Genomic DNA, 13,929 nt, shown 5'->3' with positions numbered 1-13,929 from the left:
CATGCTAGCCTTCATTGCTTCTTCGTGACTTTAGTAATTGCTGAGTGGATTTTTTTTTTCTATTTCAAGATATGTGGAAAAAAAGTGAAAAGAGGATTTAAATCTCTCATGATTTTACTGGCAGTTATTTGGCCTACTGGTCTTTAAAACTATAGCTTTTAAAGAGCTATAAGATAGACACATGAGCTTTTCTTGTTGCCCGAAATATAAGCGATCATTTTAACTACTCATAAGGATACCATATAATTAAGTATATAATCGTAAAATGTCTGTATCAAAAATGGATGAAATTGGCAAGTTTGAGATAAAACAGCAAAAAGGGGCCATTTACAGGAAAACCCTGGAGGGTCCGTGGATAAGCAAATGAAGGTGCCTGCATGTTTCCTGGCTTTGAGTACGTTATCACCTCTCACTCTTTGATCTTCCTAGTCTGAATACTCTATTTCTCCAGTCCAATTACTTTGGGCAAGGAATATCCTACAACAATTAAATGATAAAAGACTACATACACCATTTGATTATTTCTGATGTCTTTCCTCTTTAGTGGATCCCTAAAATATGACATAATTTAATATTAGCTGCCAAAAATGTACAGCTTATGGAGTAGGATTTCCCTAGAGCACAGCCAGTGTTCACTGCTGACCATCCATGCGTCAAATCAGGTGAGAGAGTGCCAGCCTGGCATTCCAACTGAATAGGGAGGGTATGTGTCAGTGCTTGATTTGTCCCCCAGACTTGGGAGTCGAAAATAACTGAAAAATAGATTCGATTTAGGTATAAGAGCCTGAAGAGAAAGCTAAGGATATAGCTCATAGTTGCAAAATATGTATGAATCATTTAAGTGATAAAATGGTCAGCAGAAGCAGCAGGCAGGCTTGGGAAGGTTAAAAATACAAGAAAGAATAAAACATTGTCACTCAATTCAAAGCACATGGCCTCATAACTTCCCTACTTGGTCAAATAAACCAGGCAGGCAAAGAAATCGTTAAGTATCCTGTGTACCTCTTAGATATGCTGTAATGTGTGTACAGAGAAAGATTTTTGTAATGCCTTTTCGGGGAGGACAGTTTCATTTCGATTTTCTTTGTATCAGGTTTGTGAATCCAACTTCATTCGTGTATGGATCCAGTGAGGACAGTGAACCCGCAGCATGCATGACTGAGAAAATGAACTTCACTTTCCATGTAAGAAAAGTTAACTGTTTGTTCTGTGGGAACCGGAAGGACGTTACTGATGCATCACTCCCTTCCCTCTGAAGCCCCTGGCCCCAGGGACCATCACTTGCTGCAGGGGCTGCTGTGCTAGGACTCAGGCCCTTTCCTCTCAGGCTGTGCCTTTCTTCCCATTTCTATTTCTATTTCTATTTGCATGACATAATGATCACACTCATCATAGAGAATTGTACATGTACCTAACACATCTTAATTCTTTTTAGTTTCCTTTTTCCTCCCTTCCCTCCCTGCTTCCTGCATCCTTGGTCCCCTTCCCATTCGCAAAAGAGCTATGAGCCTGCAGGTCTGATAGGACAGTTCACACACACACTGCAGAGGTCATGCCTGCAGCAGGCAGTTATGGGGCGGGCTGACCCCCGTGGAGAGGCGCACAGGGGAGACATCACTGGGTCTCTTCTTGGTTCAAACTTTACAATAGCCCCAACATTACCAGGAAAAGGAAGTTCCTTCCCTGTCTGCACAGGCTTATGGCCTGTGACAAGCACTGTAGCAATTAGTGAACAGGCAGAGTTATCTATTAGTGAGTAATAGAGAATGCCATCATGATCTGGAAATATTACTGTATTGCTATAAAATTACAAAACTGCTCTGTCAAACTGAAATTTTGTGTCATTGATAAATAAGACAATTTCTGCAAAAAAAAGTTTTTGAATCATGAGCACTGTCCAGACACTTTTACACAATAATCCATAGGCTGGGAGTCTTGGAGTAGGCACAGTACATTCTATTTTCTAAGGTGATTTTTTCAAAATGAGTATCAGAATCACTTGTGATGCCTACACAAAGTGCAGATTTCTGGGCCTTCCCCAGATCTGTTGAACAGATTGACGCTAAACATCCCATCAATTCTCTCTCTCAAGTTTTTGTTATGCTAGTATATAATAATGCTGAGAAACAGTTTAGTCCACTTTGAAGTCCCACGAAATGCTTGTTAGAAGTCAGTGGACGATTGTGCTCTGATAAACTAGAATTAAGTTGGACCCTAGAAAGCCTACTACCATACCAGCATTAAATATTTTCTAATGAACATGCAAGGGAGTGACACTTGTGCAGCCGTTGGAGGTCCGACTGGTATGAGGTGAACAGGGACAAAGCCTCATCACAGTGTAGACCCATCATTTCTTGGCCCCGAGAAGACCTTTTCTGTAACCTTGAGCAGTGTTTGGAACCCACCTGTGACCTCTCCTCCTGCAAGTGCTCTGTTCTGTGATTAAGCACCCACCCCAAAAGGAGGGACAATCTCTCCATCTGCTTCACAGGCACCCAAAAGATTACTGAAGGTCTGTGAGTCACCCTTTTTTTCACTTGGGCATTGCTGCAAATTTTTCTGACTTACTGTCATGGTTTTACTATTCAGCTCTCAGTAGGCAACATTTTGGCCCAACCTCTTCTCTCAGGCATCTGTAATCCCCACATTTACCAACAGGCATAAAATAGCCTTTTATGCACTTTTATTAACATACCTTACCATTTTCTAAATACATTTAGTGTTGCAATTACCCTGAATGAAAACACATTTTAAAATACATTTTTATTCACTTGCAGCTGATGATTATTCTCTCAGCATGGAGTGACTGAGAAAATATAACAGGATTTAGAACCATAGTACCGAGGACTCTTGTCACTTTGTAAACTTGCAGCATTGGATCATCATGAACACTTCTTAGCGTTCTCCTCAGTTGCCAATTGATAAATGTTCACCCGCCTCCCAGCATATGAGACCAAGTGACCGAGATTTGAAAGTGCATAACGTAGCATGCAAATGTATGTTTGAGGCCTCTTTCTGAAGCCTGGACTTTTGGCTGAAAAAAAAAAGTTAAAATGAGAAGTCTAAAAAACAATGATGAATTTATTGACAAACTAAATATTCTGACTGTGGATACCTTATTTCTGTTTGCTGTGTCTCTATTCGCACCAAGCTGCCACCATTAGATATGTTGCTCAGTCACCCAGAACCTCGCTGACTTCTGTATTTATATGATGAAAACCATTTTTAAATTAATAATATTTTTCCTCATCAGGTTATCAACACGGGCATTAGCATGGCTCCCAATGTTAGTGTGGAAAGCATTTTTAAATTAATATTTTTCCTCATCAGGTTATCAACACGGGCATTAGCATGGCTCCCAATGTTAGTGTGGAAATCATGATTCCAAATTATTTTGTTCCCCATACTGACAAACTCTTCAACATTTTGGATGTCCAGGTAAAAATGAGTTCCTTCTATCTGATGTATCTTTGGTGTGATTTAAATACTAAAACAAATGCAATCTGATTCTTTAAGGAGTATTGCTAAGAAAGTGATTTCTGTTAGCTTATTTCCATCTCATTCAAAAGTATGAATTTACCCTGCATTAATACTTTGAATAAGCAGGGCATAGTGGTGCACGCCTATAATCCCAGCACTTGGGAAGCTGAGGCAGGGGGATCACTGTGAGTTCGAGGCCAGCCTAAACTACATGTGAGTTCCAGGTAAATCTCAACTACATAGTGAGACCCTGTCTCAAAAAACCAAAAAAAAAACACAAACAACAACAACAAAAACTTTGAATAGTATCATTGCTTTAGAAGCATAGAATAACAGTGGGACCTCTTCGTTTGACTTCTACAATGATAAAACTCTCTTCTACCATCTGTATTAAGACATTTTCTTTGTGAGATGGATTTTCTTTTTGAACTAATTTAGTGGGTGGAATTCTCCAGTAAAGCTCGAAGCTGCTGTTGAAAGATCAAGAATAATTTTAAAAACTTTTCTCTTGTTGATCCATCAGAATTCTTTTTACCTCTAGGTATTAAAGAAAGGACTCACCAAATAAAATAAAAATGAAAATGTTTCAGAGGTATATTTTTAAAATCTTACATGAATTCTAGATTAAGATAGGACATGGAATTATCATTTTGCTTTTGCACATAATGCCAATGAAGTGTTTAATTTCAGGCTAATGCTCAAATGTCATTGTCCTCATCTCTCATTCTGTAAGGATAAGGCCATTCTGTCAGTTTAGGGCCTATTCCAATCCTTGACAATTTTGATGGGGTTTTGCTCATGTTTTGCCACAGAGATTTAATCTCTCCTAAATTATTCCATCAAATTTTTCAAGATTTAACAACTTGATATATTTTAGAAAACATAAGTAATGAGAACTTTTTAAACCATGCTGTGTTTCTTTTCCAAGGTTGAAAAGTAACCTTTTTCTTGCTTTCTACTTTTACAGATGACTACCGGACAATGCAAGTTTGAAAATTATCCGAGAGAATGCGAAACAGAGCAGCCGCGGTATGCTGCGGAGACCCTGAAAGGCATCTTTACATTCTTGTCAAAGACTGATAAGAGGGTATTGGTAAGTTTCAGTTTATCACATATTGGAGTTTTTGCTAACAAAGGCATTAAACCCTGAGCTCGAGCTGCCAGCTGAGTGGTGTGAGAGAACCAAAGATTAAACAAAATGCTGCATATAAAGGATAAAGCTTGGAGGAATGGGAAAGACCCAGCATTAATTGCAGATTACAGTTTCATAATTTAGCACACGCTCACATCTGCCAGCCAGACTCTATTCCAGTTTCCTCAGAACACTGGTCACCTGGAGAGTTCATTCTCTCCATCTTAGTGAGTTTGGGGAAGGCAACTAGGGAAACAATCATCACCATCATATTATCCAGCTTTTACAGGAAGCATAGAACATGTATCCTAGCAGGGATGTTGTGTCCAAGAAAGCTCAGTTACTTAGAATGGCAAGAACACATGCTCCCCTTTGAACGCTTTGTTTCTGTTATAATTTACAAGACAAATGCGTGTGTTTTATTTAAAGCAAAATAATTTTTAATGACTAAGAAAGCAGTTGTTTAATGGCATGTTTACAGAAAGATAACTTACTAAATGTCATAAAAGATTTAATGTTTATAAAGAAATTTTTTAAAATGCAAATGTTGAAATTTTTAATGTAGTACTTTTATATTCTTTTCAAGTACTGCATGAAAGCTGACCCATACTGCTTAAGTTTCTTATGCAATTTTGGGAAAATGGAAAGTGGAAAAGAAGCCAGTGTTCACATTCAGTTAGAAGGCCGGCCGTCCATTCTGGAAGTGGTAAGTCTAAAATACATTGTTTTTATGAATGTATCCATGAAGTTGTCAATCTAAGTACAGTCTTACCCAGGTGGCATGGCATGAAGGTATTTGATAAGTTACACATCATTTGGAATAAAATTTAAAATTTTTATCATTTTAGCTCTTCAAAAACTTTGGTATAAAGTTTAGATTAGAAAGCATGCCCAACTGTTTCTGAACCTTAAGTAAATCAAAGAAGTTAGCTATCTTAATGTTTCATATAAGCTTAAAAATTCTTTTCACACTGCTTTCAATTATCCTTTAAAACCTTTAATAGAGCTATGTGTGGCCGGGGATTTGGCTGAGTGGTTCTGCCACCTGCCTCGCAAGGTCCCAAATTCAATCCCTGGTACCAAAAAAATAAAATAAAAATAGAGCTATATAATAAAATTAAGCCTTTGATAAATCCAACTACACCATAAAGTACGTCAAGAATAACAAAACAAGGCCGGGGATTCAGCTCAGTGGTTTGGTGGCCTGCCTTGCAAGCGCAAAGACCCGAGTTCAATCCCTGGTACCAAAAAACAAAACAAAACAAGAATAACAAAACAATGTCAAAAATATATTTAATGAAATTTAAAGGATTGAATTTAAAAATACCAATTGGACATTTTACTTTTATGAAGCATACTTTATCTGAAGTCTTGCTTTGCAGTTTCCTCATCTGCTCAATATAGGTAATATAAGAGTGGTGTTAAAGATTCATTCATGGCAGCTGTTGAGTGGGTTTTTGTTTTTTGGTTTTTTTGCAGCAGTACTGGAAATTGAACCCAGAGCCTTCACCCAGAGCTGCATCCCCAGCCATTTTCAGATTTTTTTATTTTGAATGAGAGTTTCAGCTGTGCTGAAAAGTCTTGAGACCACATGAAAGTCATTTAACTTTTTGCAAGTTGCCATCTCACATTCCCCAGGGTTCTCAACAGTGAGCACTGCTGGTGTTTGGGGGCAGATAATTCTTTGCTATTAGGGGCTGTCTGGTGCCTTCTATAGCACTGAGCAGCATTCTCAGCTGCTGCCCTCTAGAAACTGGTTGTACTGCAGACCACATCCTGACAGATATCTCTAGATATTGCTCTAAATAATTTATTTCCAGCTCTAAAATGTCAAAAAATCTTTACAAAGTAGTTTTAACTTTTAAGGCTCATAAACTTAAGAATCTAAGTCTCATCCTAACATACACAAGAAAACACTGTACCTCTCTTTGTAAAGCCTATACACAGATCCCCAAGCTCCTTGCTATAGGTAGTGAAGTGCTGAGTTTATCCACTGATCTGCATTTTTTACGATTTGTACCAGATTTAAAAAAAAAAAAAAAACTTAAGAAGGACTTGAGGAAATGTTTATCGGGGAAAGTCTTGTCTGGGGTTAAAAATGTAACATCCCCTAGTAATTTACTTCTTTGTCCATCAAATAATATTAAAATCAAGTTACCTACAGCATAGTTAAGCTTATTAAAAGATTTTTCAATGAAATGATGCCATATAAGCTTATGCTAAGACTACACCTTTGGAACCATGGTAGATACTGCATTTCAGTAAATAAATTGAAGATGAAGTACATAAAAGTCATAAGGAATCATTTCTATTAGTGTCTTTATGAAATAAACTTTGACTAAGGCAATGATCTTTTTTTTTTTAAACAGGATGACACATCAGCACTCAAGTTTGAAATAAGAGCAACAACTTTTCCAGAGCCCCATCCCAGAGTTATTGAACTAAACCAGGATGAGAATGTAGCACATGTAAGATGAGCTTTGTCACTAGTCCGCTAAAACCGCAAGGAAGCCTACTGTGCAAGTATTTATAATCGCTTCCTTAATGTGTAACCAGACCATCAAGGACCTTGACCACTTCACTAAAGTGGCGTTTTGTTCACAGGCAGGAGGGAAAGACAGTTTTGAGGGAGGTGCATTTGGTAGCAGTGATAATGGGAGGAACAACCATGGGAAAAGCTCAGGCTACTCACTGTTTAGTGTGCGGCAATTATCATGGGTCCTAGGGTGGGGTTAAACCAGAGAGAGAACAGGGTGGGTCCCTAATTTTATCGGGGTTGTGGGAGGATTTGTAAGGAAATGGAAGTTTCTAAACTGTTTATTTTGCTTAATTTTTCACATAGGTTCTGCTGGAAGGATTACATCATCAAAAACCCAAACGCCATTTCACCATAGTGATTATTTCAAGTAGTTTGCTACTTGGATTTGTTGTACTTTTTTTGATTTCCTGTGTTATGTGGAAGGTAAGCCTTTACTAATTGCCAAATTTAGTGTTGTAATTCAGTCTCCTGACAATGGCACTCTTCATTTTCTCAGAGCCAATTTGTGGTTCCAGATTAAAGTATGTCAGCCGTGTCGCTAAGTGAGCATGTAGTATGGATTGGTACTGAAGTTAGAAGAAATATGTAAAGTCTTTCTAGAAAAAGTTTATTTTCAACAACTATTCAAAGCTATAACACTAGCTTTGAAAGATGATCTTTTACAGAATGCTGCAGCGTATGTTGAATGCCACTTTTGGGAGGAGGATGTGTCTCACCAGTATATGCCTTCAGCCCGTACATCCCAAACTAATTGTTACTGACTGCATTGGGTAAAACCCTCCAAGTTTTTTATGTTAGGAGACATTAAGAAATACTGGCAGTGACTGGATATTTAATGTGAATGTTGCATGTTTGTAATTATACATTAGTTACTCTGTAATTCTACTTTTTAGGCTGGCTTCTTTAAAAGACAATACAAATCTATCCTCCAAGACGAAAATAGAGATAGTTGGAGTTATGTCAACAGCAAAGGCAATGATGGTGATGATTAAAGACTTTTTTCAAATTGAGAGAACTGAAAACAGACTCAGGTTAGACTAAAAACACTGTTTACAAGAAAACAATCTTTCCTCAGACTTTTTTTGTGCATTTCCTTGTGTCACTGAGGTAAAAATTTAAGCCCTGACTGTTCTTCCAAAGAAAATAGCTCCAAAGTTATAAATCCAGCCGAAGATGATCTTGCAAGTATTAAATGGGTAGAAGAACACTACAGCCTTCAACTTACTCAAGAAACGTAAACCCTGAAAGATAACTTGAAATGAAAATATTGGAGGTGGAAAATAAGCATTGACTCATTTCAAATACATCTTTGAGACTTGCTTGAAAAATGTTCTTGAAAATCATTTTGTGGAATTTTCAAAGGGCTGTTTTCATGAAAGGCTTATTTGTAATGCATTTCCTGTGGACTCTACTTCAGCAACCATTTTATTCAATAGACTATGAATATTATAGGCCTGATGTACAAATTTCATACTGAAACAATACACTGGTTTGAGGTTAATAGGAAGACTTCTGGATAAGTACAGAGCTATGTGCGTTTTCTTTTTTCTACACATCCATACATGCTACTACAGGTATAAATCTGATAGTCTCCTACAATACACATTTATCAAGAGTACCTTGGGGTCAATTATAAGAAACACCCTGAAATTTTTTGTTTATAAAAAAATTCTTAAGTATTCTAAAACAACAGATTGTAAATGTTTCACTTTAGCTAATATACACTGATGTATTTAAGAAATATGAAAACTAGACCTCATTAGTAATTTTAAAAAGCTGTGCAAAAATGATTAGGGGACTGATATTTCAGACAGACTGGGTACTACATAAAATACCTTTCTAAATTAAGCAAATACATATTTTACTCAGGTCTATAAACATTCTCTACACTGAAAGTACACATTTAGACTATATACAATAATATAAAAGTAACAGCAAAATTTCTATCAGATGTTTGAATGGAAGCTAAAATTTTTTAAATTATAGGTGGTTATATTTTAAAATGAAATAGCTTCTTGTTGGATTTTTAAATAACTTTAAATGCATTTTCAAATGTAATCATTTTGTAATATTTATTTCATGTAGATCTCTTTATATGTGTAAGAAAACTGTCCAAATTTTTGTTCAAGGAAGTGATCAGATACATAAGAGCAGCCTCTACTATGAGAGAAAATATTGCTTTACTTAGTCGCTGCTGTCAGCTGTCTACTTCAGATTTTCTGACGCATCAGTCATACATCCCTAAACCTCTGCTGTCACCAGGGCCAAGAGGAGGAATGTACAGAATTTCTGAAGACACTTGAGCACAAAGCCTCTTTAACTTAGTTTTGCTTGTACATATTTTAAATAACTCATATTTGTGCAGATATATTTTTATGCTATTAAAAAATTTTAGTTCTTTAAGAATGTCTAGGCTCATTTGTCAAAAATCAAGCACAGATTGAGAGAACTCTGGTTTCTGAGGAAACTAAAATTTGGTTGTTCACACTGAAAGCCAAGTGCTCTCATTGCCTTTCTAGTACAGGAAGGACAGTTACCTGGTGAGCTAGTAAGTTTTATCCAGTTAGATATCTTACATATATATAAACTTCACCTCTGTGATGAGTTTTAAACCCTATGTATTGCAAAGATTTTTGTAAAAGATTAGCTGGGCGATTTTGAAATTTTATTCCTGGGGATTAGTTACCTCATTAGTATGGTCCTAAGAAATATCTGTGTTCTGTTGTACCAGGCTATAGGAAATTTGACATCAGACTTGATGGGTTTAAATCCTGGAAAGTAAAAGAATTCAAATGATTTTGCTTTGGAATTATTTTGGTTAGAAATAATTCATGATAATAGCTATAAAGGTATGAAGTGTTTACTTTCGCTTCCAATAAACACTTTCTAAAAGCTGGAATTTGAATTTTTACATTTTAAATCTTGATTTTTTTCCAAGCACAGGCACCTACTTTTTAGTAGCACCGAAAATACCAACTTTAATTTCTTTCAACGATGCATCTTCTATTAGAATATCTGTTTAAAGAATGACCAAGTCCTCCCATATTAAAATGCTAGTTTACATATTTCTTTTATAAACAATTGCACGTTACTTTGGAATCATGCATTTCTTCTATGCTTCCTCCAAAGAAACTGATAAGTCCTGGGTGTAATCTGAAAAAAATAATATATATAATTTATTATTTCATAAAACTCTCATTCTGTTATTTTCACATACACCAATGAGAAAGGTACATGGTACCACATATAAGTAGATAACAAATGTATTCATAGTAGAGCTGCAAACAAAGGGGGCTGAAATAGCAACAGTGATTATTCCAAGTCTTCCGTAACTGACTTCCTTGATGAATACTTTTCATTACCTATGTAGAAGGCTCAGTTCTACAGAACACACACACCTAGTGGTTGTGCCCTGCACACTTTTTCTGTCCACTTTGTTATCATGCTTCTCAAGAATTACTTTGCATGTGCCTAAACCCATTCCTAGCAGATGCCCTTGCTAGTGTAGAAAGTCATCCATTTGTAAAGTACGTTGAATCCCTTTTGAAGGTTAGATAAAAACAGCTAAACATGAAGTGTGGTGGTATTAGAAACCTGTGAGAGGAAGACTAATCAAGATCTTGATCCACTTTGTAAAATCCAAAATGGAAAATGCAACCCTGTATCTGAATAGCTCATGCAAAATAATTTGGAATGCCCATGAGTAGACTCAAATCTAGACAAAATGACTTTGTTCTACATAAGAGTTGGTAAATAAATGTAAAGTTATAATTTTCTATTCATTGAAAGTTGTGTGTCTTTTTATGCTTCTAATTAGCTGTATTTCAATTTACCAAGTACCTCCTCAGACAGTTGAGAGAAGCGGGCTTTCCCTGAATTACTGGGGTTGTGACTGCTGGTCAACGTGAAGCAGTGAATAGTTAGGCTTACCTAACATGGACTTCTGAGGCAACTTCCATTAAGTCACCATCCACATTCCAAGGGAAAGTAGTCTTTTCTGAAGCAGTTCCCTGCGGTCCATCCTCCTGCTCCTCTGCATTGTACCCAGCTGTACTTCTTGGAAGAACTTTTACTTCTTCAACAGTGTAAGTCTCAATGAATGGAAAATTAAACTAAACAAAACAAAGGCAAATAATCATGAAGCTTGCTTTATGTCTAACCAGGATTGTAAATAAAGGCTGTCATCATGCATACATGAATGCGCTTTTCACAGCTTTGAAATTATGATCAGGAATATCCATTTAAAAAAAATAATCTCTTTCTTGAAGCTTTCCTGGCTCAAGTAGGATCTTGGGGGAAAATCAGTTCATGTCAATAATTGTACATAGTGATAATGTACTGTTTACAATCAATCAAAATACCGATCTGTTAACACTGAAGAATCCATAGGTTCTTTGTTCACTTGTCAAGTAGTGCAGTGGATGTGAAGCAAGCACTAACATACTTTCACCTTTGGAATTTGGGAAGAACCAAGGTCTAAACTAAGAAGGTGAAATGCGAAGTGTATTTTTTCTGCAAAGAGAAAGCCAAACCAACATGACTTTCATGAGTGTTTCTCTGCCTCTTCCCTACTTTAAAATAATTGCAAGGTAGTTGTGTTTGCTTACTGATCACTCAAAAATGCTGCAAGGTAAATTTAAGCTTGCAATTTTTCTTGTGGGAGTAAGAAAACTATAAGGAAAAAGTACTGTATAGTCCCTGAAATAATTAAGAAAAAAGTCCCACCCAAGATATAGTGGAAATGCAGAATAACTCCTCACTCTAGTTTTGTATCTAAGTATATACTGTACATAGTTTTCCACCTTTCTTCCACATATAAACAAAGCCAAATTTTAGAAAATCCTTTTCCTGACACCTTTATTTTATATAAATAGAAACCTACGTCCAGCAGATGCTAGTTTATACTGTCTAATAAACTGAGTGACACAGTGGATTATATGGTGGCCTCAGCTGTTCTCACTGAGGCTGCCTCAAGGTTCCAGGTGGCTCTCTCTGAAACTGTTTGACAGTCACTTCTCTAGACCTCCTACTTCAGGTGTAAAGCCTTAGGGACACGTCTCATATGTGCAGAAATTTCTGTATAATCATTCATTTTAAGCGAGTCAATAATTGGCTGTTATGGTTTACATTATGTCCCCCCACAATAAAAAATAGTTCTAAGCTCTGGCACCTATGAATGTCATTAAATTTGGAAGTAGGATCTTCACAGATGTAATCAAGGTGAGGTCAAAAGTGTGTGGGACAGAAGAGAGAAGAAAGGCACAGGATGCCAGAGCCTGGGATCATGGAGATGAAGCTGTGAGTCGAGCAGGGCCATGAACTGATAGCCACTGTCACTAAGTCTGTTACCTCAAATCATCAGTATTCATGTGCCCAAGTCACAGAGTGAAGCTTCAGGCCTCCGTCCAAATTTATTAACCATGAAGCCACAGATGGTGTTAAATGGGACTTCAGGGAGCCAACAGCTTACTACCATGTGTGAAGGTTTTGGAAGCGGGTGGGTAAGAGAAGCAGTTACAGTATGATGGAGACGTATGTTGCAACAGTGCAGTAAAGGAGTTCAAAACAGAAGCAAGAAGAAACAACAGGACCAGCAGGCTTAGGATGTTGGGAACGCTTCCCATTTGAGCAGTCTTAAAGAGCACAGAAAAGGAGAGAGAAGGAAAGGATCCCTGGAGAGGAAACAAAAAATTCACAAAGGAATGGGAATATCATGGTGTGACAGCCACAAAATCAACATAGCTATCATGGGCTAAATTATGTCATCCACCAAAGAATTTCTACATTGCAATGGTACCCCACCCTTGCATCTCAGAACAAAACTACCCTTTCAAAACATTAAGTTAAACCTAGATCTGGAGAGTGGGTCTCTACCCAATACGATTAGTGTCCTTAGAGAACAGGAAGCTTGGATGTACAGAAAGACGCCACTGAGGGAAGAGCAGATGACAGGAGGAAGAAGCCAGAAAGTGGCCTCCCAGGAAACTGGACCTGCTGACACCCTCTTGAATGCCTACCTCCAAACTATGAAAATAGTCTTTTTTTTTTTAAGCCATTGGTTCTGTATGTTATGGCAGCAGCTAGAAAACTAATACAATGACCAAAACACTGGCTGCAACATAACCAGCAGCCAGAACACAAAGGGCTTGCATTGCAGGTTTAAGGGCATGAGATTACCTTGAAGAGAATGACAAAGGCACTGAAGAATAAAGAGAAATCAGAAGGGTTTCAAAAAATTCTAAAATTCAGAAAAAATACAAAAGATGAGCAGGTGTCAGTCACCTTGGGAATAAATCTATTATTCCTGGTATACACCACTATGTAGGACATCTTAGAATTTCTCTGCAAAAAATGATAAAGCAGTAGTGTGAACTTTAATTTTTGAAGTAGTCCAGTCATTCAGAGTTAAGTCTAATGAAACACGTAGACACACAGGAAAGAATCTGTTGTTTGATGAGACAAGGTCTCAGTACATAGCCCAGGCAGGGCTTTGAGCTTGCAGTCTCCACCTCAGTTCTCGGAATGCTGGGATTATAGAACTGTGCCACAATTACCAGCTCACAGGCAAAAATTTTCTTGAATCAAAAGCTGTTAGGTGTTACGGCCCATTCCTGTGATTCCAGTATACTGGAGGCTGAAGCAGGAGGATCACCAAGTTTGAACCCAGCCGAGGCAACTTAGCAAACTCAGCTAGAATTTGTCTCAAAATAATTGTTTTATAGAGAAGGGCTGAGGATGTAGCTCGGTACAAAAAAAAAAAAAAAAAAAAAAAAAAAAA

At 37.2% G+C, this 13,929-nt stretch overlaps 2 protein-coding genes across 3 annotated transcripts in view; one reads left to right on the top strand and one right to left on the bottom strand.

The window, feature by feature from the left end:
• Positions 1-9,172, top strand: part of Itga4 (integrin subunit alpha 4) — a 76,343-nt gene extending 67,171 nt beyond the window's left edge. Inside the window, exons 22-28 of the mRNA XM_010636805.2 lie at positions 1,094-1,184; positions 3,331-3,438; positions 4,448-4,573; positions 5,199-5,318; positions 6,982-7,080; positions 7,455-7,574; positions 8,045-9,172. Of these exons, the coding sequence (XP_010635107.1) occupies positions 1,094-1,184; positions 3,331-3,438; positions 4,448-4,573; positions 5,199-5,318; positions 6,982-7,080; positions 7,455-7,574; positions 8,045-8,143 (763 nt within the window). The 3' untranslated portion in view covers positions 8,144-9,172. The remainder of the gene's footprint in view (positions 1-1,093; positions 1,185-3,330; positions 3,439-4,447; positions 4,574-5,198; positions 5,319-6,981; positions 7,081-7,454; positions 7,575-8,044) is intronic.
• A 5-nt stretch (positions 9,173-9,177) lies between these two features.
• Cerkl (ceramide kinase like) overlaps positions 9,178-13,929 on the bottom strand; it is a 103,499-nt gene continuing 98,747 nt past the window's right edge. The window contains exons 14-16 of one of the 2 annotated variants that reach the window (XM_033756339.1): positions 11,082-11,263; positions 10,244-10,304; positions 9,178-9,922 (exon numbers count right to left, since the gene is read on the bottom strand). In XM_033756339.1, the coding sequence (XP_033612230.1) occupies positions 9,884-9,922; positions 10,244-10,304; positions 11,082-11,263 (282 nt within the window). In that variant the 3' untranslated portion in view covers positions 9,178-9,883. The remainder of the gene's footprint in view (positions 9,923-10,243; positions 10,305-11,081; positions 11,264-13,929) is intronic. The other variant, XM_033756340.1, reaches the window with a different exon arrangement.

Source organism: Fukomys damarensis, unplaced genomic scaffold (genome assembly GCF_012274545.1).
Source record: "Fukomys damarensis isolate Sample0158 unplaced genomic scaffold, DMR_v1.0_HiC HiC_scaffold_26, whole genome shotgun sequence".
Taxonomy (NCBI): Eukaryota; Metazoa; Chordata; class Mammalia; order Rodentia; family Bathyergidae; genus Fukomys; species Fukomys damarensis.
This window is presented reverse-complemented; position numbering and strand designations above follow the sequence as displayed.